We start from the raw sequence: 27,324 nt of genomic DNA on the forward strand, positions 1-27,324 counted from the left end.
TTTCATGTGAAGAAATGTATTTATTCCTGATTTGTCACAGAAGCAATAATGTGGTGTGTACTGTTGGGTTGTGAGGGACAATGAGTTGACCAAGCGATGAGATTTCTGGCTGTTCAATCGCTTGTCTCTCTTACGCCTCATTAAAGGCTCAGAATTGACAGGTGTTTTTTTTTTTTTTTTTTTTTACAATTGGTTACACACATTTCTCAATACTGTGTTCATTTTTCAAAAGCACATCAGCAGTCGATGTCAACAAAACTGTAGATAACTTTAGTTTAACGCAAAATGCATTAAATTAAATCAACCTCTGAAATTTCACAAAAAAAACCCTCAACCACCACCAAATCTGTGTATTTACAGTCCATTTTGCACACTTACATACTATTTGTAAAAAATAAAAAAAATTACATACATAAGACATTACTGTAAATTAGAATGCAATTTACGGCATCAACATCCAAAACAAAAAGAAATAAAAATACAAATACATTTCATTCCTGGAAGACCTCTATGAAAGACATAAGGTGTGATCTGGATGAGGCCAGATACAGACGCGTACTTCTGTGTATCTATATATGTGGCTGCCCTATACATGTATGTATAATGAATATATACACATTTGTTTTGTATTGCATTACTGGAATGACTTTAGTAAAAAAAACAACTGAAGCATATTGCAACATTTCAGTTTAATTTCTGAAACATATACTATAAGGTAGCAAAATCCATGCAGGTGGTGCCATTCCTTTTGTGGTAATGGAATTGGTTTATGTAAAAACATAAAAGCTTTGTCGAAGACAATAGTGATACATGTTGTAATGCTACATTGTTAAGTGTTTTTTTTTAGGTCATTGCGTTCTGAGTGACAAAGATTTCTTGGAAAAATGTTTTAAATGGTATGCTACAAAAGTTGAATATCAAGTTTTTTAGTTGCATTAGTGCATTTTGGAAGTGAGATTAACAATTGTGCCGAGCTGCATATTGTTTAAGAGAACTGTATGAAGAGTTTTGAAAAAATGAGCTCAGTATAGAGAAATGCATGTAACTAACAAAAATAGTAACAGGACAGAACAGGAAGGCTGCCGGGTTCCAGAGACTTGTTTCCAAATACAATGTTACAGTTCCTTAATTTGCATCATTTGCTGGAGGTCAATGAGAGAAGTTGAAATTAGCATTACACTACATGTGTACCACTAGCCTGTGTTTCACAATGTGTTTTTGCAGAAAGGTTTTTTTTAAAAGCTGAGCCAACATGATATTGAGGTTTTCTGCCCATAATGTAAGCATAATGGGTATCTAACTACTGCCTGCTGGTAAGATTTGTTAGCCTTAACTGCAGAATTACAGCTCCTATAAGTCTTAAGCATGGGACTGACCTGAAACCTACAGAGACTGGACAAACCACACATAAAATGCAACACACTGGCTGGAGCGTCATATAATTTCTTGCTTATAGCACACACCGAACACATCATGCAGACAAAATCAGTAGCTGAGAAGTACCTCTCTGAGGAGCGAATGTGATAACATTGCTGCTTTTTCTGGAGCGAGAACACAAGTCGATGCTGGGAAACAGGACAGGGATGTATCCTGACAAGCTGACACATCAAGATGCCCCTGTTGTGTGTTGCTCTTAATGGAACAGAGGCTAGTGGGACTGGATTTTGGCTTTCTGTTAGATCAGAATATAATACTTTTTCTGAAATAGATTCATCTTGCCCTGCATTATGGAAGCTGTCAAACTGTGACACCCAAATCGTCAGGATTAATTAGTTATCCCCGGCAACTCGCAGAAATGAAAATTGTTCCACAATAATTTGAGGTAACTGGGGACCACAAAGCACTCACTGGTGACCTTCAAGATTATTTAATATTTTTTTATTCCTGAATAGATGTTTTATTAATTCTTATTATTTAATTATTATATATTATTGTTAATACATTATTTATAGTTAATTTTTATTTTAATTCTTGAACTCAGATAGCACTAGCTTGATGATCAGGAACAGCTTCAATAAGTATTTTATTTAACACTTCTATATGCAGGATAGCAATGATGCTGCTGCTGAAATAAAACTCAGAAAGACTGACTGACATGTGATGTGCATTGTTTTTAGAAATATGACTCATGATATCCAGTCGCTAGAAGTGTATGATTCAGTTTTTTCCCATGGTCTAGTGTTAAAAAAGCAAAACAAAAATCATAATATCGAATCGCAATACATATCGAATCGACACCCAAGTGTTGTAATAGTATCGAATCGAGAGATAAGCAAATCATGAACCACCTTTCTATGTGTCAGAAGAGGCTTGTACAGTTATGATTAATTTCATTCAGATTATTTGCAGATACTGTATGTACAAAATTAGAACCCAGTGTACACATGCTCTCGTCTGTCGGAGGCCTCTGCTTAAGGAAATGAGGAGGTGAATGTTCAGGTAGTAATGTTCAGTTCAGTTCTACAGTGATGAACGTTCCAAAGGTTGATGGGAGAAAGTAACCTCCAGCGAGTCCAGCCACATATAGTCTGTTGTGTGTTTGGATCCTTCAGTCAACTTTGACCACACTGTAGATCTTGGTAACAAACCAGAAACAGGCAAAGAAGCCGATAGTACCTGAGGACAGAAAATACACCTTTAATTAGAGTTATATCAACAATGTCTCAATTGACTTTGTGTAATGTGATAAGGTGATCACCTGTCCAGCAGCACCATGCAAAGAACCTCTGAGTTATCTGTGATCAGGAACTGTCCAGTTCAAAGACTGCCTTCTTTCACCTACGCAACAAAAATAAGGCACATCCTGTCTCAAAATGATGCTGAAAAAATAGTGCATGCATTTGTTACTTCTAGGCTGGACTACTGCAATTCCTTATTATCAGGCTGCCCGAATAAGTCCCTTAAGAGTCTCCAGTTGATCCAGAACGCTGCGGCACGTGTACTGACAAGAACTAGGAAAAGAGATCATATCTCTCCAATATTAGCTTCTCTGCACTGGCTCCCTGTAAAATCCAGAATAGAATTTAACATCCTTCTCCTCACCTACAAAGCTCTTAATGGTCTGGCACCATCGTATCTTAAAGAGCTCATAATACCTTATTATCTGACTAGAACACTGCGCTCCCAGGATGCAGGGTTACTTGTGGTTCCTAGAGTCTCCAAAAGTAGAATGGCAGCCAGATCCTTCAGTTATCAAGCTCCTCTCCTGTGGAATCAGGTCCTAGTTTGGGTTCGGGAGGCAGACACCATCTCCATATTTAAGAGTAGGCTAAAGACTTTCCTCTTTGATAAAGCTTATAAGTTCAGAGCTGGCTTGGGTGAGTCCTGAACCATCCCTTAGTTATGCTGCTATAGGCCTAGACTGCTGGGAGACTTCACATGATGCGCCTCTTTCCTCTCTCCTTCTGTATGCATTTTTATCCCATTACTGCATGTTACTAACTCGACATCTTCTCTCTCCCGTAGTTTTGTGCTTTCTCCTTCTGTCTCTCTCATCTCTCCTTCTGTCTCCGGAGCAGCAGAGTATTTCTGCCACCTGCTGGAGCTGCAGAGTCTGGATCTGTGGTTGTGGGCCACCTACTGCCCCCATGTTCCTGCTCGACAACTGCTACTACAGTTGTTGTTATTGGCTCTGTTACTGATGCTGACATTATTTTTCTTATAGCTGTCATTCCTATTATTACTAATTTATTAATATTAACACTACAATTACTATTCTACTATTTAAAAAAAAACTACGTGGTCTTTGCATTGTGTCTTTGCAAACATTTAGTAATTGAAAAGCCAGATATTTTATCTCAGGGGTTGGTAGAGACCAAACCAGGGCTAAAGGGAGAGTGAATATTGGACTTGGACTGGTCTGATTTCAATTGCATGATTAATTGCTACTTTTTATTGTTTGTTGGGTCTCTTTAAATAATATAAAGAGTACGGTCTAGACCTGCTCTATAGGAAAAATGCAATGAGCTGTTATGAATTGGCGCTAGTGTATACAAATAAAATTTAATTGAATTCATTAGATGGGCACAAACGCCACTCAAAGTGAGCAACTTCTTGCTAACACGTTCGCCATATCAACTTCAGGGTGTCAAAAAAAAAAAGGATAATCCACAGCTTTTGTTCTAACCTGTTTACATGAATGATATTAACGTTGTATTTTTGTGCATGGCCGTCAAGAGTTCAAGATAACCCTTCTGTGGAGTACGGTTTAGGTAGTCCTGGGCTAAGGTTGGGGAGAACTTTCCTATTAAACCTCCAAAAATAATTCATTATGTAGCCATGTTCATGAGACAGACGTGACAATCCAGAATGGAAAACTACATCAACACTCATCCCTCCTTTCTTTTTTATTCACCTACCAGTGAATAAGAAAAAGATGAGAACCATAATCATGGTGTATCCAAAGTACAGGATGGTGCTGGCCAGTCCAGTGATTTGCAGCTTAGAGAAGAAGTAATGAATGGCATAGACCAGGAAATAGACAGCAGTGAAGCCGCTGGTCAGGAAGGAACGCCACTGCCAATGGTAGTCCTGTGAAGAGGAGAAACACAGCCAGAGTTAAGATGTAAGGGAAGAAACAGAATTTTGTAAATTTAGGCCCTGACTGAAGGGGTTAAAAGAGTGAGTGGCCCATACAGAGCCTCGTTTCCAGAGACATTAACTGGTCAATGCTGCTGAGTAAAAGCAGAACATCAAATCTAAACAAATACAAACATGTCAAGACATCTTTTGGTTTGTCAACTATCCAATAAGGCATCTCAGACCTCTCCTGTCTGAATCTCCTGCTCTACACCTAAAGGGTTGGGGTTCTGGGTGACGGCGCCTGCCGTCTATCCCTTTTTGTCCTATCTGTCCTGTGTGTTGCTCTGTTCTTTTCTGCTGTTTGTCAATGATGGACTTGCAGCTCGGGTGTATGATCGTGAAGACTCTCATTTTCATCAGCGCATCTATGGTGGATCATAGTGCTTTAAATCCATGGGTTAGTGTTCTGCAATCCTCGTTGCCCCCATTTGTGTCAGCGGCCGACGATCCCTGCAGTGGTTTGCAGCACAGAAGCTCTCACAAATACGGAAGGAGGAGAGGAAGAAGGGCTATGAAACTGAGACAGCTCTGGAGGCGAGGGGTCGTCGAAAAACAGTGCCGCTCATTTCTGGTGAGCCTTGGCTTGATATATCCTGCTGCTCGGTGGAACGACTTCCCCTTGTCTGTGGGTTGGGAATGTCCGACTCTCCTTTCTACGACCTGTGTTTCCCGACTCTCACAGTGAGCCGATTACTTTTCCCCTGGTGAGTGGAATCAACCTACGCAGTGGATAGTTTCCGTCATCTGCGCACCTTGCCCCTGGATTCCCCTGTTGAAAAGTGGCACTCTACACCTCTCAGAATGGTGCTGCTAAATGCTCGCTCCATAGCAAACAAGGTGTTTATGCTTAATGAACTCAGGTCTAAGAAATTAGACTTTCTGTTCCTGACTGAAACCTGGCAGCTCACCCAGAATTTCTGGCCACAGTGGAGGACTTCAGCTGCGGTGTTCAGGAGCCACTTCACATGTTGCTGGGTGTGCACTGGGTCGTTTTCTTTTAAAGTTGGACGTACAAATCCTTTTTACTGTATTTTAATCTACTGTCCACCTGGCCCGAAGGAATAATTTTTAACTGAATTCAGTGACTTAGATTGCTTTGGTGTGAGTTGCTGAGCTTTGGAGATATCGGCCGTAGAGATGCCTGCCTTTTTTTTTTTTTAATATAACGGGACTATATGGCACTCGGCTTGTGGTGCTCAAAGTGCCAAAAAAATACATTTGAATCTCAACAGCAACGTCTCTTTCCAGAAATCAGGACCCGGTTACTCAAGATAATCCACAGATTTGTTGTGAGCAGTTTCATGTAGGAATTATCGTTAGAAAGAAAATAGTTCCTTTGAGCGCTTTGAGCAACCCACAAGCCAAGTGCCATTATATTATAAAAAAAAAAAAAAACATCTCTATGGCCAACATCTCCAAAACTTGGCAACTCATACAAAAAAACACTCTGGATGGATAAATAGCACTACAGGTAAGAGGAAAAATATGTATTTTTGATTTTGGGGTGAAATCCAGACTGGTTCTGACGTGCTGTAAGCGTATTATGTCATTTCTGGGCACCAGTGTTTGTGTGTTATTAGTAGCGTATTTTTGCTGCTCTAGCTCATCACAGTTAGTTTTGTTCGATTCTTCATTATAGTGACTAACTATCTGCTATACATTTAAACATACACTAGTTCTGCTCAAGCACTCATAGCTCTCTCCTTTTAACAACTTTCTCGCTAATCCCACAGTTTACACACTATTCATTTTTGCTAGCTACAGTTCTTTAGCTTAGCAGCTAGCAATGGCTTCTCTCTCTCCCTATCACTCTGCTGCTCTCTCTTCCTTGGTGTGTCAAATGTTTAGCTATTCCTCTGCCTCCTTTAGTGATAATGGTACATGTAATAAATGTAGTTTATTTGTAGCATTGGAGGCGAGGCTTCGTGAATTGGAAACGGGGTTCTGCACCATGGGAACTCAATCATTAGCTGCTGTAGTTAGCCAGCCCCTAGTAGCCGGTGCGGACCGACCAGAGGTAGCTCCTGTTAGCCGTCTCCCAGAAAACCAGGGAGGCTGGGTGACTGTCCGAAGGAAGTATAGCCCAGAAGCCCACGGTTCACCACAAACCTGTTCACGTTTCTAACAAGTTCTCCCCACTTAGCGACACACCCGCTGAGAAACCAACTCTGATTAGTGGCAGCTCTATTTTGAGAAACGTGAAGTTAGTGACACCAGCGACCATAATCAAATGTATTCCTGGGGGATAAATGGAAATACTGTAAGATTGTTATTCACGTCGGAGGTAACGACTCCCGATTACGCCAATTGGAGGTCACTAAAGTTAATGCTGAGTCGGTGTGTACATATGCAAAGACTCCGTAGTTTTCTCTGGGCCCCTGCCAAACCTGACCAGTGATGACATGTTTAGCAGAATGTCTTCATTTCACCGCTGGCTGTCAAGGTGGTGTCCAGCAAATGATGTGGGCTTTGTAGATAATTGGCGGTCTTTCTGGGTAAGACCCGGTCTTATTAGGAGAAACGGCATTCATCCCACTTTGGATGGAGCAGCTCTCATAGCCAGAAATCTGGCCGAGTGTATTAGTAGACCAAAACCATGACAACTCAGAGTTGAGACCAGGAGGAAGAGTTAGTCCTACACGCTTCTCTGTGCTTCCAGAGCTGTTACCTACCCAAAACTCCTCAGTGACGGTGTCTGCCCCAGTGACCACTTAAATTAATAAAATCTAAAGTTAACAGAAGAGGAGTTAAAACCTAAACAAAAACGCAGAAATTGCACAACAAAATAGAATTAAACGTGGACTCTTAAACAGCCTAAATGAATCCACTCCGGGTAGTCATAGTAATGCTCATATTCCTTGAGGCACCGGCCGAGGAGGTGGAGTTGCAGCCATCTTCGACTCAAGCCTATTAATCAACCCTAAACCTAAACTAAATTATAACTCATTCGAAAGCCTTGTTCTTAGTCTTTCACACCCAACCTGGAAAACACGACAGCCAATTCTATTTGTTATAGTGTACCGCGCTCCTGGTCCTTATTCTGAATTTTTAGCTGAATTCTCAGAGTTTTTATCAAGTTTAGTCCTTAAAACAGATAGAGTAATTATTGTAGGTGATTTCAATATTCATGTGGATGATGATAATGATAGCCTTAGTACTGCGTTTATCTCATTATTAGATTCAGTTGGCTTTTGTCATGAAGCCACTCACTGTTTTAATCATACCCTCGACCTTGTTCTGGTATATGGCATTGAAATTGAACATTTAATAGTCTTTCCGCAGAATCCTTCTTTATCGGACCATTATTTAATAACTTTTGAACTGCTATTACTGGACTACACACCATTAGGCAAAAATTCTTACTCTTGATGTCTATCTGATATTGCTGTGGCTAGATTTAAGGAAGCGATCCCATCTGCATCTAATTCGATGTTATGTCTCAATATAACAGAGGACTCCTATGCAAATCGCAGCCCCTCCCAAATTGACCATCTTGTTGATAGTGCTGCTCACTGCGAACGACACTCGATTCTATCGCTCCTCTAAAAAAGAAGATAATAAAACAAAGAAGGTTAGCTCCATGGTATAACCCCCAAACCCGCAAATTAAAGGAAACATCACAAAAACTTGAAAGGAAATGGCGTTCCAACAACCTGGAAGAATCTCGTTTAGTCTGGCACGATAGTCTTAAAACACTGGTGAAAATTACAAATGACCTTTTAATTGCATCAGACAATGGACTTGTCTCTGTCTTGTTAGATCTTAGTGCTGCGTTCGACACCATTGACCATCACATCCTATTACAGAGACTGGAACATGTAATTGGCATTAAAAGGAGCCACACAAAGCTGGTTTAAATCCTATCTATCATCATATCATTGATCTCAGTTTGTACATGTTAACGGTGAGTCCTCCGTGCACGCCAAAGTTAGTCACAGAGTTCCACAAGGTTCTGTGCTTGGACTGATTCTATTCACCTTATATATGTTTCCTTTAGGCACTATTATTAGTTAACACTCCATAAACTTTCATTGGTATGCAGATGATACCCAATTATATCTATCGATCAAGCCAGATGAAACTAACCAGTTAACTAAACTTCAAGCATGCCTTAAGGACATAAAGACCTGGGTGACCTGCAACTTTCTGATGTTAAACTGAGACAAAACTGAAGTTATTGTACTTGGTCTCAAACACCTCCGAGACACATTATCTAAAAGATATAGTTACTCTAGATGGCAGAGTACTGCAAGGCTGGACTACTGCAATTCTTTATTATCCGGCTGCCCAAATAAGTCCCTTAAGACTCTCCAGTTGATCCAGAATGCTGCGGCACGTGTACTGACAAAAACTAGGAAAAGAGATCATATCTCTACAATATTAGCTTCCCTGCACTGGCTCCCTGTAAAATCCAGAATAGAATTTAAAATCCTTCTCCTCACCTACAAAGCTCTTAATGGTCTGGCACCATCGTATCTTAAAGATCTCATAATACGATATTACCCGACTAGATCACTGCGCTCCCAGGATGCAGGGTTACTTGTGGTTCCTAGAGTCTCCAAAAGTAGATTGGGAGCCAGAGCCTTCAGTTATCAAGCTCCTCTCCTGTGGAATCAGGTCCCAGTTTGGGTTCGGGAGGCAGACACCATCTCCACATTTAAGAGTAGGCTAAAGACTTTCCTCTTTGATAAAGCTTATAGTTAGGGCTGGTTTTGGTGAGTCCTGAACCATCCCTTAGTTATGCTGCTATAAGCCTAGACTGCCGGGAGACTTCCCATGATGCACCTCTTTCCTCTCTCCCTCTCCATCTGTACGTATTTTTATCTCATTACTGCATGTTACATAACGCAACATCTTCTCTCTCCCGTAGTTTTGTGCTTTCTCGTTTCTCTCCTCTCTCCTTCTGTCGCTTTCAGCAGGTATTTCTGCCTCCGGAGTTGCAGAGTCTGGATCTGTGGTAGTGGGCCGCCTGCTGCCCCCGTGTTCCTGCTCGACAACTGCTACTACAGTTGTTGTTATTGGCTCTGTTACTGATGCTGACATTATTTTATCTCTCTCTCTCTCTCTCTCTCTCTCTCTCTCTCTCTCTCAAAACCTAAACACGGCAGCGGCGGATGGCCGCCACCATTGAGTCTGGTTCTGCCCGAGGTTTCTGCCTCTTAAAGGAAGTTTGTCCTTGCCACTGTCGCCAAATGCTTGCTCATGGTGGGATTTGTTGGATCTCTGTAATTCATATTATAAAGAGTACGGTCTAGACCTGCTCTATAAGAAGAGCACAATGAGATAACTTCTGTTATGAATTGGCGCTATAAAACTAAAATTGAATTAAAATGAATAGTCATACTGTGAAACACCTGCAAATTTATTAGGAACAATTATTTCCTGCCATAATGGTATAATCAGCAGTAATAGTGCTTTTATGCATAAAACTCATCAACTTTAAAAGATACTGAATATTGGCACAAAATAGCTGTTAATTCAATTAAATTTTATTTATATAGCGCCAATTCATAACAGAAGTTATCTCATTGCACTTTTCCTATAGAGCAGGTCTAGACCATACTCTTTATAATAACTTCAATACAACCTGTCAGTATTAATATCATCCCTGAAACATAAAGATGATAATGTTAAAGGTATTGCATTGTTTTCTGTGCTGTTTACCTCAGCACATAAGTGGAAGTAGCAGAGCAGGACGGTGGCCTCAGAGCAGGTGATGACCAGGATAATGAAGACAAGGAAAAGGAAGCCAAACATGTAGTACATCTGGTGGGACCTGGAGGACAGGAAGAGACATGGCTGAGCCCTTAAATAGACTAAAGTAAATAAAATAGATAAAACACATCACTGGATGGAAATGCATGTTATAATGTGTTGATAATCTCTACTTGTGCCAAATTAGATCATTTACTCCACATACCCTGTTAAAGTTAAATAAAAAGTCAGGTAATGTGTAACTTTCAAGTAATAGAAAAATATAGTTAATTAGGATAAACATCCCATTTACTCAATTTGGGTAAATTCTAACTGGCAAAATAGTTAGAGACTAAAAGCAGATATGCAGTATGTTCAACTATAATCTAAAAACCAAGTATGAACAACATGAAAGGTTCCTGCTTGAGACACTTGAAAAGAACAGTATGAAGCACATTTTTTAAAGAATTTGACAAAAATGTTGTACTTTTTTGATTGTATTCTGCTTTTGTCACATTCATTCGAAACTATCAAAATCAGTTTCTGATTAGGTGAGAAAGAATTGTGCTTCTTTTTATATCTAGAATAGCTAGTTTGAATACTGGTTAATGTGTTTCAGCGGTCGTGAGTGGTATCGCCAATTAAAGACTCTCCACAGCTCTGACTGAATAGGGCTGATGCTCAGCTTTCCATACTTAATTCTAATAGCAAAAACTGAGCTCACAAGATGTATTCTGACTTTCAATGAATAATTATAGTCAAATGTTTTTATTAATTCTCACCAGATGGAGTTTAGTATGAAGAACAGCTGAATAAATATACATCCAAAAGGCAGAATTCCTCCCATGATGATACCAGGGAAAGGCCTTGTGTAGAATGACTGCTCTGGGATTTGACGAGGAATCTGATTTGTCCGCACTGGGTGCTCAATACCCTTAAAATCAGTCACAGCAGGCAGACAGACAGACAGAGAGAGAGAGAATCAAACATTCAGATAGGTACACCCCTAGTGTAGCGTCTTTACATTCTTGTTAGTTTCCTTAAATTAGTTTATAGGGAGGAAAACCCCTTAATTCACTGAAATATTCTGGCTCTACGCCTCAGCTGGCAGCCGCAAAACGGGGTGCTATGGCTGCTGGGGACAAATGCGCCTGTCAAAGTATGTCCACTAAAAGTGCTTGTTTTTGCCACTGACAGGCTCAGATTGTTATTCTAAGCGTATGACAACATTAATGGAAAAGATCGCTACAGAGACAGACCTTTTTGTTAAACAGTAAGATCCTTTTTGTTTAACCAGAAACAGCCGTTTTATCGCTCTCGCTCGCCACTAGACTCAATTTTACCTCACAGACCATCGTTAAACACACTTTATTCAAACTGGACAGAAACAAAATAAAACTCACCAAAACCGTCTTTGTTAGTCTGTTCCAACAATCACCAACTCTGGTTTGGTTTAAATAAACCCTTATTCACCGCATTAGATGAGAAAAGAAACAGCCGTTATATCGCTTTCCTCAAAGCCAACAGTTTCACAGGAGGAACTCACATGCACTCACATGCACTAACATGCACGCACAGCCGGACCGGCTGTATAAACGAAGCACAGAGAAGCTCGGATGACAACACGCTCTGAGGGGGTGTGAAGTCATCCTCTGCTCAGGACCAGGACGCCATTACTCCACTACATCTTCATATAGCAAATAGTTGTTTGCTGCTATATTAATGTTCAGAATCTCATTTATAGCACCTTTAACTGATGACGTTATGAAAGCACACTCTTTCTGCAAACCACCACTGACATGAAATGTATACCAACAATTACAGAATGTATTAGGTATGAATGGATGTACAGTATGTGTGTTTATATTTACTTACTGCCTTCTTGAAGCCAAAGTATGCTCCTATAAAGGTAAGTGGCACTGAGACACAGAACCAAAGAGCCAATATGGCCACCAGGGTCCCAAATGGCATGGATGCTGAAGACCCTTCACCCCATAGGATCAAGTTCATCACAAAGAAATCTGCAAATACCACCCTGAGCAGAGACAGAGAGGATGTTAGATGAAGGAGTTAATGAGTGAGAGAGTGGGATCAAATGGCTGAGTCTTTGTCATGCAGTAAACTTCTGCCCTGGTGTTGTGTCCATTATTATGTTTGGTGTTTGAGCCAGCTGTAACAGTCTTACCCAGGACAGAGGAAGGCTGTCAGCAGAACGTTGGTCTTCCACTTCTCCCCTCCAAAAGCTGACAACCAGTGTTTAACCAAACACAAAAGACAAAAGAAGAAAGGGATTTTTAGAAATCAAATGAAACTGGAAAGCTGTCATGGTATTAAATCTGTTCTCATTTAGTGCTTACATTTATTTGTAAGCGCAGAAGTCCACAGCCCCTGTAGGGGCTGCAGTGTTTATGACGAGTATGTTTTGACCATGAATGTGCTCAGCAAATTTCCTTTTATTACTGTTGCAAATGCAAATTATACAAATAAACTGTGTGTTGTTTTTGAGGAAAACAGCAACAGCAACTGAGCATTTTAAAAGACACCCTTGATTTCCTTCAGCACAAAAAATATTCTTCATTCTTATCGGATTACTCTATTTGTCAGAATGATCAACAGAACACTGGATTAAGAAAATAATCAGTGGCTTCTTTTTCTCCTTATTCTTTTTTTCCTCCAATAAGAAATACTTCCCTCTTTTCTTTCTCACTTACATTTGTAGAGGCGAGCAGCCACATATCCAGCAGGCGTTCCCAGAAGAACCCAGAGAACAACAGCACACGTCATCAAGGCCCCACGGTTCGCCGGAGAGAGGAACCCAAGACAGGCAAAGACTAGAGAGGGGGGAGATTACTTTATTACAAGTTATACATTGGAAGCTAGGATAAGTAAGGGAGTTACAGAGCCCCACTGATACTTTTAGGCTGATATCAATATTGATATTTGAGAGTTTAAACCTGATGCCCTGAAGTGCAAAACACAAACAACAAAACAGAAAACCCAAAAAATACAACATTTTAGAAACCACAGTAACATTTGACAAAACGGAAAAGGTAGGGACAAAAATTCTTGCTCATGATTGGACAGACCCCAAGTCAGTTCAGAGTTTAATCAAGATTGGTCAGCGATACTTTATGGAAGGAAACACCCAGGGATGCACTGACTGGCCATGGATGGATCATGGGATGCTACTGGGCCAACTGTTTACGCCTTTGTCTTTATAGAGTTGCGAAGTGGGAGGAGCTATTTCGGGCAGCCCTGGTTCTGGAAGTAAAAGTCCTATTAATTTTTTCCATTGACAATGTTACATGATTCACATTTGGCGCACTTCTAAGGCTTGGATCGGTAGGAAACTGTCCTGGTTGAATCCTCAGTCCACAAGATTAACATGGCCAGTCAGCACATCTGTGAGAGTTTCCTGACCAAACTTGATTAAACTCTGACTTGGGTCCTGTCCAATCACGAACAAGAATTGTATTCCCTAACTTTTCTGTTTTGTGAAATGTTGTGTTTTCTAAAATTCTGTGTTTTGTGAAATATTCTTGTGTTTTCTGTGTAAGTTGTCATGTTTTGTAGGATGGTGAGATGTGGGCGGTAGTAGCTCAGGCTTGGAAACCAGAGGGTAGCCAGTTCAAGTCCAGCTCGGAGTGTGGACTGGTAGCTGGAGAGGTGCCAGTTCACCTCCTGGGCACTGCTGAGGGGCCATTGAGCAAACCCCTAGCTGCTCAGGGTGCTGTGCTATGCTTCAGCCCCATCACTCTGGCATCTCTCCACATTTAATACACATGTCTACAGGTCTGTGTGCATGTGTGGAAAATAACAACAACGGAGTGAAAAAAATGTATTTCCCCAAGGGGACAAATGAGGTACTCATTATTATAATTCAATTGTTGTGTTGCCGCAGTGTCAGTGAACTGGTATTTTCTTGGGCCGCACTGAGGTTATTTCCGGCTTGGTATCTTGGTGACTCGCTGTGCGTCTCCGTGGGAGGAGAGGGGCAGTAGAGGAAAGAAAAACAAGAAAGCTGATGGCAGGTCAAGAGCAAGTAATTAAGCAACAAACCTATCGGACATACCATAAGGTGGTACTAGTTTGGCATCTATGATTAATTCTACTAAACAATCATGAAGATAATAAAGACATACAAAGGGTGACAAAGGTCATAATGAAGATCTGGGTTCCAGAGCCGAGGAAAACCGACAGCAGCATTCCCTTCCTGGGAGGTCGGAAAACATCTCCATGGACCAACTTCCACCCAAACTCCTCCTGGGCATCCTCCTGGAGAACAAGATAGATGAGCAGATATGATGAGAACAACACAGCTTGACCCCTAACGTCCACCAGACGCAGCTGTGTCGTGTTCCCGTAGTGCCATGACAGCCTTGTATGATCATGTTTCAAGTGATAGTGGATAGAGTTCAAATTAAGTTAGTTAATCATTGCTGTAACCACAGCTCCATCTCAGCTCTAACGTGTTCCTTTCAGCCACAGAGACAGGTACTCACCACAGAGTCCATCTGATTGTATCTGGCGATGTCTTTATGGAGAGTCCGCAGCATGATCATGGCTACCATTCCAGACAGGAACAACACAATCACCAACGAGTTCATTATGCTGGGGAGAAAAAAACTAATTAGTTATGTATAACTAATTTGGCTCATTACTTGCACATTAATTAATGCTGTATCAGTATTTTGATGTGGATCGTCTCTGTGCATGGAGACAACAGGTCAGCTGATAGACACCAGGGTTGAGAAGTGGTTTGAATGAATCATTATGACACTGTGGGACAGACATAATAAATATCTGACATTAGAGGCATTTTTAAATCAAAATTATGATGACTGCTGTCTAAAATCAGCCCCAAACTATAAGCCTGCTGTCACTGAAAACTGCCCCCCCTATAGCACAGGATTCCTCTGGAATGGTGGGACTGTTACATTGTGCTGTCGTGATCAGTACTGGACAGAAAAGCCCAAGCCAAGTTGGGGGAAGACAGGAGGAATCGCCTGACAGTCACTCCGTACACTGCTGTCATTTCAAATCCAGCAGCGTTTACACTTTAAGTCATTGCAGAGCAAAGATATACAAACTGCTCAAACTGAGCTCACACAGCTTAGACGATCTAGCATAGAAGCCCCTTATCGCTTACTTGAATCTAGAGACACAGATGCTTGTTTTCTCTCAGAAATTGGGTCAGCAGTTACACATCTGTCCCTGCATGCTCGCAAATCTTGACTTGCAAACCGATTACTACTTGAATTTGTGTCAACAACTCGTTGTTGTTAATGAACTTCCAAACATCACTGGCAGAGAATTCATGAACGTGGGCTCAACATTCAAAACCACAATTAGTTCTTGCAAACATTTTTAAAATATTTTTTCCATAAATTATATCTAATGTGCAAATCCTGGCACAAAACTAGTGTCATATCAACATATATCAATGTGTGTGTGTGTGTGTGTGTGAGAAAGTCTTACCTGAACCACTGGATGTTGGTGTGAGGCATTGACTCCAGGATGTAGTCCCATCTAGACGCCCAGCGAATATTTTTGTCTTCCTACACACACACACACACACACACACACACACACACACAGTTGTTTATGCAGCCTACTTCCTTTATCTTAATTTTTGGGGGGAGTTTTCCCTCATCAGAACTGAGGGTCTAAGAACAGAGGGGGTCGTATGCTGAACAGATTGTAAAGCCCCCTGAGGCAAATTGCGATTTGTGATACTGGGCTGTATAAATAAAATTAACTAGACTTAATAACTAAAAATTTGTTCTTCGGAGTTGGGCTGGGTAATCATTTAACATTTTTACCTTTATATCAATAAACTAACAATAAAATCATCTGTTTTAACTACAATCAAGGCACCCTAACACCTACAGGTCTGTATCATATGATCTGCTGAAAGATGTTTTAATAACAGAGCATTAGCAGTGACATGCAGGTCACAGATAGATCCCTGCAGCTGTTTTTAATCAAAAGGTGGCCAGCCTCCACTAACTAAATGACTCTCTGCTCTCAGAATACAGGCCTCCTGTCTGTCCCCAGAGCTAAAAAGAAGTCAGCTGGCAGCAGGGCCTTTTCCTATCGTGCCCCCTTCGTCTGGAATAACCTCCCTGCTGGAATCCACACAAAAACCAAATGGTCAAATGAAATTTCTCATTTTTGCAGCGCACTGTTCCCTTCTTTTTTTCATATGAAAAGTCTTTACCCAACATAATTACGTGAGCTACATCAGGTTTTTCACACCCAATTTCAGCATCAGTTCATTTTCAGTTCCTAGCTCAGGTCTTCTTTGGAGCCTCACAAAACATGGACAGCATTAAACACACAAAGTTGGTACTATTGTACTAACCACAAAGTTGACAGAGTAAGTGTATGGGATCTTGAACACTCCTGTGTGTTTGTTTTTCAGGAACTTTGGCCCTCCAGAACAATCAGGGCTATTATCATTAGGGTTTTCATAGCTGGCCAGAGAAAGAGAGACATAGGAAATAGATTTCAGATCAAAGAAAAGTCCACCAATTTACATATTGAGATCTGATCATAATGCAGGCAGAACCTACGAGAACGCTAATTAATACCATACTATACTACTAGTTTGTGAAATGGATGGTTTTCATACTAGGGCACAGCACCAGAGAAGTTCTACAGTCAACCCAAATGTAAAAATACCCCAAACAACACACTAAGCTAAAAAACTGGCAACTGCATTTTGACTAGATATCCCCATATCAGCTAAAACTGTCATTCATTACCTTTTGGGTTCAATCTTGGCAGCAACCAATCGTGCTCCAAGTTGTTCGTGCTCAACGATGTGGTAATGGATGGTGATGTCCACATGGTTAAAGATGTAAAAAGCATCCTTTTCATTAAAGTTAGACTGGAAAACAAAACCAAGACACAAAAGTTCAAAGCACAGACAAGGCATTACCGGGTAATAACACATTACAGTTACAGCTATGTGTAGGATATTAACCATTCTAACTTTGGGGACTGAGACAACTGCTAGTATCTAAAAAGACACTGGCAGACAGTGATGCATGACCCGGTTTATCAGGATTGGCTTGTTGTTAAAAAAAGCTCACCTGGTAGAGTGCCTACCACTGAGGCTGAGTCATTACCACAGCGGCCCGGGTTCGATTGCAGCCCTTTGCTGCATGTCATCTCTCTCTCTCTCTCTCTCTCTCTCCTGCCTTTCCTGTCTCTCTCTGCAGCTGTCACTATCCAATTAAGGCAGAAATGCCTGAAAAAATTATCTTTAAAACTTTTTTTATATGCATCGTAGCTTTAAAGAAATCCTTGGTGTAGCTCAAAACCCTGATGTTACAGTAGTCAGTGGCTGCCAACAGTGTCAACATCTCACTGATGTTGGTGTATCAGAGCTCACTGTCCGATCACTTTTCTATACAGTATTGAATCCCATGAATTAATGGCCTTTCGTGAATAAGTTTGATTACAGTTTGAAGTAATTAAGATCTGATATTAGTATTAATTACACTGTTAAAGAGGGCTTTGTTTGTGTCCACGTGTGATCCACTCACATTGACCACGCAGGCATCTTTGGGTCGGCCTGCTTCTGTGACGTAACAGCCAATAGGGAAACCAGGATTACAGAACTTTCCATCTTCAACATCGTAACACCAGGTGACTGGCATGTTATCCACAATCCTACACACGCACACACAGATGCAACACAAAACAGAAACCTGTGATGGTCACAAACATTGTACTAAAACAGTCAGATTACTCTAAACAGCAGCTCTAAAACCCCAGTTTACATGTAGTAAATTACCACCTGCTACATTTTTGAGTCAAGATTGGCAGAGTAAGAGGTTTGGCAAAGACTAAAGTTAATATATTAGAAACTAGGGTTGGGCGATATCTACCAAATTGGCATGTGCCGATGTCCACAGTGAAACATCCGGATGGATCATTGTTGGTGGGGGAGCACATTTGAGCCCATTCACAGCCCATCCTCTCCTCCTCACCCAGTCTTTCCTACCTTTTCCTCCCTGTGTGTCATAAGAGCAGCGTGGCTCCTTTAAGGAGCAGGGAGTGTGTGGGAGAGAGAGAGAGAGAGAGACTGCACTCAGAGCAGACAGGTGTTGCCGATCGGAGCAGAGGGAAAGGTTAGCAGTGAGGTTGTCTAGTGGCAGTAAATGTACAGTGTAGGTTACAGTTTGTTCATGAATAAACGCTGCAGCTCTTCATTACCCAAGATGTTCCCGTGTCTTGCCTCCCACCTGCTGGGTAAGAGTGAAGGTGGTTACGAGCCACGAGGTTAGCATCAACTTCAGCCCTGGAGGAAAACAAAGTCTCCCCTGTGTTTCCCGACCACGGTCTGAAAGCCGCAGCAGGAACGGTTAACACTATGCTTAAGTTACCTCATTAAGCAGATCATATGATTATAAAAAAAAAAAAAATTTAAATACTAGTCATAGTGATAGCATTCTTATTAGCTTTTTACTCGCAAAGCTTTTATTGCACTTTCAGTAATGTAATTTTACTCGCGGGGGGGGCTTTTAAATCACGATGTTAAAGTGGTAGAGGGCTCAGCAGTCGATGAAGGATGCCATCGTTCATCGGCCCAACCCTATTAGAAACCATGATAAAGTGATATGGAGGACTGGGTATTGAACCTCAGCACTTTACACTGTAGCACGAAGTATCAAAAACTGCCAAGTACAGAAAGCTGACATCAAATCACATAAGTTCTCCTACAGCTGCTTCTGGTCGCGTTGCACGGCTGCGACCCGGCCTCCGCATGCTATACTTCTTGCAGTGTGGAGTCCAAAACAAATTTCCCCATGGGGATGTTACGGATAGAGAGGCAGGAGACACCGATATGGAAACAGATGGTGGTTTATTTGGATTACAGCACAGCCAACACAGTATGCAGGTACGAGGTAAGGTTATGGGTTAGCAATAGGAGGAATAATAAGGAGGAATAAGCAACTCCCACACAGGCGATGAATGTGCGGAGACGGGGAACACACGCTGGCGTAGAGAAGAGTCCTTCTTGCTACTAACGAGTCCAGACAACTGACTGAGGTGAGTGGTGTGCTTTTATCCCGGTTGTGATTAGGTGCTGATGGGGAGCAGGTGTGTGTGATTAGTGTTCTGCTGAGGGAATGAGCTGAGACTGGCTGACGGAGGAACCTGGCGTGTCTGTAACAGGGGTCAAATAAAATATATCTTGTATCTTGTTCTTGTGTTCAGACAACATTTAGCATTTGAGAACTTTGGCTTCTTTTGTTCAGTGAAAAAAAAAATGTGTTGTAGAAAACATGTTTTTCTATCATGCGAAATAATTACAGGAGAAAAATCTAATAAAACAGGTATTGCTACGAAATGAATTACATTTGAAGAAAATCAGAAAACTGATGGTAAATCTGAGGAGGACATTTCTTGGGGGTGGATACAGATCATGGGGTGGGGAGGTGGAGGTAAGCCACCCCCAACACTACCTACAGTATCATTGACAAGCAGTGGAGATACAGAATTTTATGTACAAAGAGTTCATTGTTTGTTTTATTTCCAAATAACTGCTGTTCTCTTGTAGTGCTGACACTGTTCTGAGGAGGAGGAGTAGTAGTAGTAGTAATAATTTATTTCTATCCTTATTAACAAAATTAATGTGCATATTAGTAAATAAATAACAATAAGGCATTTCAATTAAAAGGAAACAAAACAACAATAATTTGACCAAAAAGGTGTAGGCTGAAGTTTTAGTAATGGTAAATGGACTGTACTTATATAGCGCCTTTCCAGTCTTCCAACCACTCAAAGTGCTTCACACTACATATCACATTCACCCCATTCACACACATTCATACAGTGATGGCAGGTGCCAACTGCTCATCAGAACAAAGAAACTAACTCATTCACACACTGAAGGCACAGCCCTTGGGAGCAGTTTGGGTTCCCAAAGGACACTTCGACATGTGGGCTGTTAAAATGTTCATACTTCCTATATATTTTGTGTAAATGATCACCCACACAATCTTTCATGTCTACTAACTCCTCCTCATGAATGTCTCTGAACGGGAACGAATAGTCCTCATCAAGTCATTTATTTTTGTCATTTATTTTTGTAATAGATTAATAGTCCATGCAAATGCTCCCCCTCACAGTCCAACTACAAAATCCACATCCATCAACGTCTCCAGACAGAAAATATCACAGAGTTTATAGTTCCTTATCTGCACTGGTCTAAGTCTTTGAGTTCTCTTATCGTAACTACTTTGGCTTCTTTGGGTGTTCCATTTAGCCGTATCATCACTTTGCAGTTTCTTGTCCATGTTACATGTATCTTCTGTTGTTTCCTTAGGATGTGTGCATGTCTGGCAATGTTGGCATGCTTTTTTGTCAGATGCTCATTCAAGTACACCGTCTTGTTCTTTCGGTTCACAAACTGAACTATTAGGTTTTGTTTTGCTATCTTTTCGTGGAAGGCTAAGGCAAGCCAGGACGTTGTTACTCTGAATGCTCATCTTCTTACTTTCAGAAGAACTTTATGACTTGCCATTCCGGTGTTTGTAGTTCTTCTGTCGGGGCGTCCTCCCCGTCTTTACCTCGATCGTAGCCCTGGGAGCATTTTGGTGTGTGGTATCCAGTCCGCTTATGATTATATCCTCCATTCTTGTATATGGTTCCAAGTCATCAATTCTTCGTCCTAGGCCATCAATTTTGTTATCCTTCTCTTTAACAAGGTTCTTCAGTTGTTTGACCTCATCCATCAGATCCAGTAGTATAGCTTGTTGTTTAGCCACTCTGCTCAGCACATCCAACATGAAGTTCAGAGATTTTCTCATCTCCTCCAATTCTTCCTCAACCGCATTACTGGCTTTCTTTGGTGCCATTTTTCGTTTGTTTCGTTTTCGCTTTTTGTCTGCGGTACCTGCCTCGTACAGAAGCGGCTACTAGCAGAAGATGCGACATTGAATTGTTCCATAGGGAATGAATGTGAACGTGCGTGAAAAAAGGGCAAGTGATGATGATTCTAACTGCAGGCAGAAATACATATATTTCATATACTGACATAACAATTGTTGTTTGGTTATAAAGGCCTACAGGAACCATTTATAGATCCCTTTTAGTGGAAACATTCAGTCGTGTTCTGGTGTGTCTACAGTAGGGCTGAAACGATTCCTCGAGTAACTCGATTACTAAATACCATCTAGATCACCATTTAAATTATTTACATTGAAGCTTCATTTAATCCATATAATTACATACAGCACAGATGATTATTACTGTCACACAACGCGCTGACGCTGTGCGATCAGAGACGGTTCAGAGGTCTTTGATGAGATTTCACAGCGCAGATTACAAAGAGGAGGAAGACAAACAGCGCAGAGAAGAGACAGAAAGTGTCCATGAAAAGTCTGCACAGTGCGTCTGTTGTAAAGCCGAACCAGCCGACCACAACAGCTCGGCGTCTCTGCTTCAGCATCTCCGCAGAAAGCTTTACGATACAGTCTCTGCATCCAGTCCGCAGAGCGACCCGACACAAGGTACATGAAGGCTAGTAAAGACTGTAGGCTACATTAATTATGGCTATGTGTAATGGATAGCTAACAACATAAATCAGTGTGGTGGCTAGTTATGATGTCCCTAAGTTAGCTAGGTTTTGCTCAAGATATTAACCACAGAAAATAAAATGCTGCAGTCAGTTTGTGGAAGCCTGAGCTTCATTGACGTTATTTATTATTATGACAGTCACCGTTCGTGTCCACTCGTTTCTGCCTCCTACAGATGCCATGAAGAAGACAGTGAAGGCTTCCGTTACGCCTGAGCTGTAGTCAGGTGGAAACTTGTAGTTCTGAAACTTAAGTATATAAACCTTTTTTATAGCAAAAGCTGTTTGTTTTTGCATTTCAGAAGTTTTTCTTTAAAACCCAGAATGTAATACGGAACTTAAATGCACTAAATGGGTTTAGTTTTGACAGATATTATTGTTTGCAATTTAAGCAATAAAAATGTAGATTTTTCTAAAAAAGGAAACCAGTTAGTTGTTCATTTTAAGAGACCTGTCTGATTTTCTCTTTTGCATATTTACTATTGCTCTTTAATAAAGCAAAAGTATTTCTTATCCGATTAATCGATTAATTGAAGGAATTATTGGTAGAATACTCGATTACTAAAATAATCGATAGCTGCAGTCCTTGTATACAGTTAATGTTTTCTTGGTGTGTGTGCAAGCCTACGTATATGCCTGTGGTTGCACTTTCCTTCACTTTATGATATGTGTATGTCAGTGAATCATACATACCAGTGATGCTGGTAGTTGAGTAACATGCCTTTCTTGAGGAAGTCCAGTTTGGCTTTGTCTGGTGGGTTGTTGGTGTCGTAGGTTCTGGTACACACCTTCTGACACACCGCAGGTTTCTTAAACTCAAACTGACACATGGGACGCACAGTTAGTATGTGTGTGCTTTGGCACTGCGACAGCTGGGTTTTGTTTGTTTGGTATCATTGATATTAACAACGCATCGTTCTCTACTGTGCACATTTTACAAAAAAACAAAGATGTTCAATTCATAAAAATATGAAGCAGTATCAATCATGTCAAATTTTCCTTGCCTATAAAAAAAAATACAACATAACCCGCAGACTAACTATTAGTCTCTGTCAAGGTCAATCAGGAGTTAATATGTTATGATGTGTAACTGAGGTGCAATGACGTACGTCATCCCCATAAAGGAACCCACATCATCTTTGGGAACCCTCTTGTTTGACTTCAAACCCAGAGACAAGACGTGTTTAGCCTAGCTTAGCACAAAGACTGAAGTAGGCATAAACTTTATGGCCTACTTCAAATTGAAAAAATATATTCCACATGATTGCACTCTTGAGTTTGTGCCTAATGAACACACACATGTCCTAACACAGTCTTCTACACATTTGAATGTTTAAGTAATGATGCTGAGGCTTTCTATGCTGTAGATTATGTACTTACCTGCCTTTCCATATTTAGGTTTAGAAACATTTGAAACAATTGTCAGATGACTGAACTCCTGCTCACTCTCAAAGCTTGTAGCCTCTAACAATGTGCAATCAGGATTCATTTGGTTAAAAGAAGAAAATATATTGCTCTCTGCATCACAGTGTCAGACACATGACAGATGTCTGTCACACACTGATGTTCAGACAGAACTCAAACCAGGCAACCCTTCGACAAAGACTTTAGAGCTGCTGCTGTGATCGCTGTAGCCAGTGACTGTTGTGCATGGAATTACGCCAACATTGTGGTTTAGGAATGAGCCATTTTTATTTCTACATGTATTAACATGTACACACTCCAATGAGTGCATAAAACAACTAAAGCAGAGTTTTTCCACTTTCAGAGTGACAAAACTCATTTGATTTTCTTATGAAACTCTGGGTAAAAAAGCAAATGTTTGAGTGTTCTTTTCTTTTATGAAAATTTTAAGTTACTTAGTATTTATTTACTAAGTAAATTTAATTGTTTAATTTAATTAGAATATTAACAATTCCCCATCGCTTAATAAATGCAGACTGTCAAACCCATCTGCCATCTTTACGAAAAGAAAGACAATTAATGAATTAAGTACAACCCATAGAATGTTATAATATACTGACATTATAGCACATTGACTACTTTTACAGCGTTGTGTTTTCAGCCCTGTTTATCATAATCACCACATCTACATGCTTACCAATAAGCTCATCATAATGGGAAACATCATACTCTGTTGTTATGTGTATATGATTACGGTCCAAGCATAATGGCAGCTTAGTACACAATGTAATCTATTTATTCAGTGGCCATTTAGCCTGTAAACAACTTCATCAAACTATATACATAGTTTTCACAGCATGTCTCACACACACACACACACACACACACACACACACACACACACACACACACACACACAGCTGTCCATCTGCTTAACACATAGCAAAGATGTTTAATTCTGAACAGGCTGAGTTCTGGCTCTTCCATTGGTTCATCGCTTATGAATGCTCTATGCTCTGTAATGAAGCTACTATTGTTATTATGTGCAGGTAGAGAAAAGCAGAGCGTCTGCACGCTGAATTCATTTGAAAGGCAGCCTTTCGACCCAACTGAGTCTTCATCGGGCAAATAGTTAAAATGACATGGGGGGGATTTTTCCTCCCTCTACCAGTATTTTCTAGTCAGTGGGGTCTATTGAATCTTGTGCAGTTTAATAATGCTGGATAAAACCCTTTCCAAAGATTTTTACATAATTAAATATTTTCTATGAGTAATTTCTTTTCACTTCTGTTTCTGGAAGCATGTGTTTTTTGATGTGTTTTGTCTTATTGAAAGTGTTTATCTAGATAGGTTTTTTTGCACCATGACGCCAATTTAGTTAACCAACCACTGGCACGATGACGACCTGGTAGTGTTGAAAAGTTGCTTGGTTAGTCTAATATAGTTCAAGAGCTATAATCCAGTGTGTAGATACTCTGCTTTTTCCTTTACTGAATCTACTTTTCTGCATTTTTAAAAACAGATAGGATTGCGTCTGCAAACAACTACTCTGTGTCTATTTTGTGTGTGTAAACATAGCCACTGAAAGATCTTCATTCATTCCAACAGAACTCACAGACAATTCAATTTCACCTCAGCAGTGTGTGACTGAGTCAGCGTTTGTTGCTGTAAAACTTAGGTTGTCCTTGTTCATTTAAGTCTCTTCTCAAAACACATTTTTATCTGAAAGCAGATGCTGATTTAACCTGAACTGTGATTATTTTATTGCTTCATATTTCATCATTCACTGCGGTATTTTATTTCTCTTGTTGTAAAGCACTTTGTTTTGATAAGTGCTCTATAAATAAAGTTTTATTATTAAATATGTGTATGTGTGTGTGTGTATTTCTGCAGATGCGTGTCTGTCGCTGTAGGTGTGTGTTACCTTGTACGGTGAGGGTTCGATCCTCTCCCCAAAAAGAACCTGGCCCAGATTCTCTGATGGCCGTTTCATCGTTTTCTCCGAGCAGAAGTCAAACCTGCACAAAAACGAGGCGACTGCTCAACGTGTTTGGGGCAGAATACGTTAAACAGCACAACACCTTTATTCCCCATTACACACTGCATTCAGTAACTTGGTATCTGGGCCAAGGGTTTCCCAACTCTTTATGTCCTGTGACTCGTCGTGACTCCGGCAGTTAAGGCGATATCATGTTGTTGTGTATGTTCCAGATGATGGAGTATGACAACGGTGAGCCAGCCAACACAGACAAAGCTGTCTGCACTATTTGCCTCAATAAAGTTGTGACTAAAGAGGGTAACACCAGCACATCATCTCCGTTCAGCCCACTGATGTGTTGATATCCGCCGTGGCTGCAAGTGTCATCGGGTCCTCCAGCAAGAATCTATGGAAGAAGGGCGCTTATGTCCTATCTGTTCATTATTCTATGGGCCATAAGTATTTAAACCCTACAAGACTTGTCTAAGAAGGCTAATTACATATTAGACACACAGCATTGTAGGCTAGACAAAGTCATACATGCTACAATGACTTCTATCACCAGCAGCTCAGTCTTTACCGTCGTATACTGTAGACCCCGCTGAAATGTCAGGAAGGTATGGAAAAGCAGATATCATCCAAGTCTACTCTGCACACATTAGTACAGTTACACTGTTGAAACTCTGATAAAAAGGGATTCAATAAAAAAAATCCTACAAAGAAACGATACAGACACATTGGTACAGTGCTACTTACGCAGTATATTCATAAGGCAGAACAGACTCCACTGAATCCAGCCTGTTCACAAACAGCTCAATGGTCGACTCAAAGAGAACAGAGCAGACAGAAGTATTAGAAAGACAGCAGGAATGCATGTTGTTAGATACTGTGGCTTCTCCAGAAACAATGTGTGGATATTCTGGACAGGTAAGGAAATGTGATTGGGTTTTATGGTTCTGGTTCTCTGAGGTTTGTCATACGGCCCTCCGCCACCACCACGGGAAAAGTGTAAACCAGTGTGTTACTACCTGCTCACCTACCTGTCATTATTATTCCTATTATTATTCATTTCTGAATATTCTGAATCAGAATCACTTCATTGATCCCCGAGGGGAAACTCTTGGTGGTATTCGCACTGTGCCTGGCCTGCCCCACCCAACCAAAGCGGACACCTTATTAAACTGGCTGGAGGGAAAGCTTGTGTGCGTGTGTGTGTGTGTGTGTGCGTGTGCTGCGCCTGTGGTTTCCTAGTGGAGCTCAGGGGAACACGTCCAGCTCTCTGTTAGCGGCTTGTTGCTGTGAGAAACCATTATTACCTTCGTTGTCTCGTCAGTCTGAAGGGTTTCATCGGAAGCCTTTATACGGACAGTTGGGCTTTGTGCAGGTTTTAGAGAAAGAGCTGTCCCAAAAAGTAAACCACTCAGTGACAAAACGTACACCCCACTTTTCTACAATAAGCACTGGGGAGTGCAGTCAAGCGGCCAGCACAACGACACAAATAAAGTAAATCTGCCTTTACAATAATAAGGAATATCACTCCGCCAGGGACTGGTACCTAAACAGCCAGGAGTCACCTGTACTATCTGGCAATACTGTTATTACTCTGCCATCCACAAGTGACTGAAGGAGCTCTACAGCTAGCTTGCTGTCTAGCTAGCATAGTTAGCATAGCCAGCATAGTGTCCGTTAGCGTTGCAGCCTGTTTGTTTTGGCTGACGTCATTCCGGTGCCTCCTGAGTGTCTGTGTGCTGGGTGCTGTACATCTGGTAGGTTTACAGCTCATCTGTGACATGTTGTGTTTACCTTGCAGTCTGGAACCTGGTCTTTTCCAGGCTCACAGAAGCTGACGGGGGCCAGACCCGGGAGGTAGAAGCCGGCCGCTCCATCCAGCAGCGCAGCTCCGAGCAGCCACAGCAACATCTTCTCTAAAGATTTCCACACTTATCTCGCCCCTCTTGGCAGTTTCCACTGCATCTGACAGCCACACTGGACAGCCAGCAGCATCCGCTTCTGCAGCAGGCAGACACGTCACATGCCGGAAGTCCCGCTCCGTGAAGCCGAGCACAGAGCTCAG

The 27,324-nt window shown here is 41.1% G+C and overlaps 1 protein-coding gene across 2 annotated transcripts; it reads right to left on the minus strand.

The window, feature by feature from the left end:
* tm9sf2 (transmembrane 9 superfamily member 2) lies at positions 1 to 27,324 on the minus strand. Of its 2 annotated transcripts, XM_044213007.1 has the most exons (17): positions 27,054 to 27,324; positions 26,007 to 26,074; positions 25,197 to 25,290; positions 22,562 to 22,689; positions 17,829 to 17,955; positions 17,043 to 17,167; positions 16,640 to 16,751; positions 15,754 to 15,833; positions 14,778 to 14,886; positions 14,418 to 14,550; positions 12,987 to 13,106; positions 12,461 to 12,518; positions 12,151 to 12,310; positions 11,058 to 11,209; positions 10,246 to 10,357; positions 4,359 to 4,530; positions 1 to 2,616 (listed from the first exon to the last, which is right to left on the minus strand). In XM_044213007.1, exons 1-17 carry the CDS (start codon positions 27,168 to 27,170, stop codon positions 2,549 to 2,551), a joined length of 1,935 nt encoding a protein of 644 aa, XP_044068942.1. In that variant the 5' UTR covers positions 27,171 to 27,324; the 3' UTR covers positions 1 to 2,548. The 2 variants fall into 2 exon arrangements, with proteins under 2 accessions (XP_044068942.1, XP_044068943.1); XM_044213008.1 differs by lacking the exon at positions 26,007 to 26,074 and having other exon boundaries at positions 27,054 to 27,299.

This window comes from Siniperca chuatsi, linkage group LG11 (assembly GCF_020085105.1).
Source record: "Siniperca chuatsi isolate FFG_IHB_CAS linkage group LG11, ASM2008510v1, whole genome shotgun sequence".
Lineage (NCBI taxonomy): Eukaryota > Metazoa > Chordata > Actinopteri > Centrarchiformes > Sinipercidae > Siniperca > Siniperca chuatsi.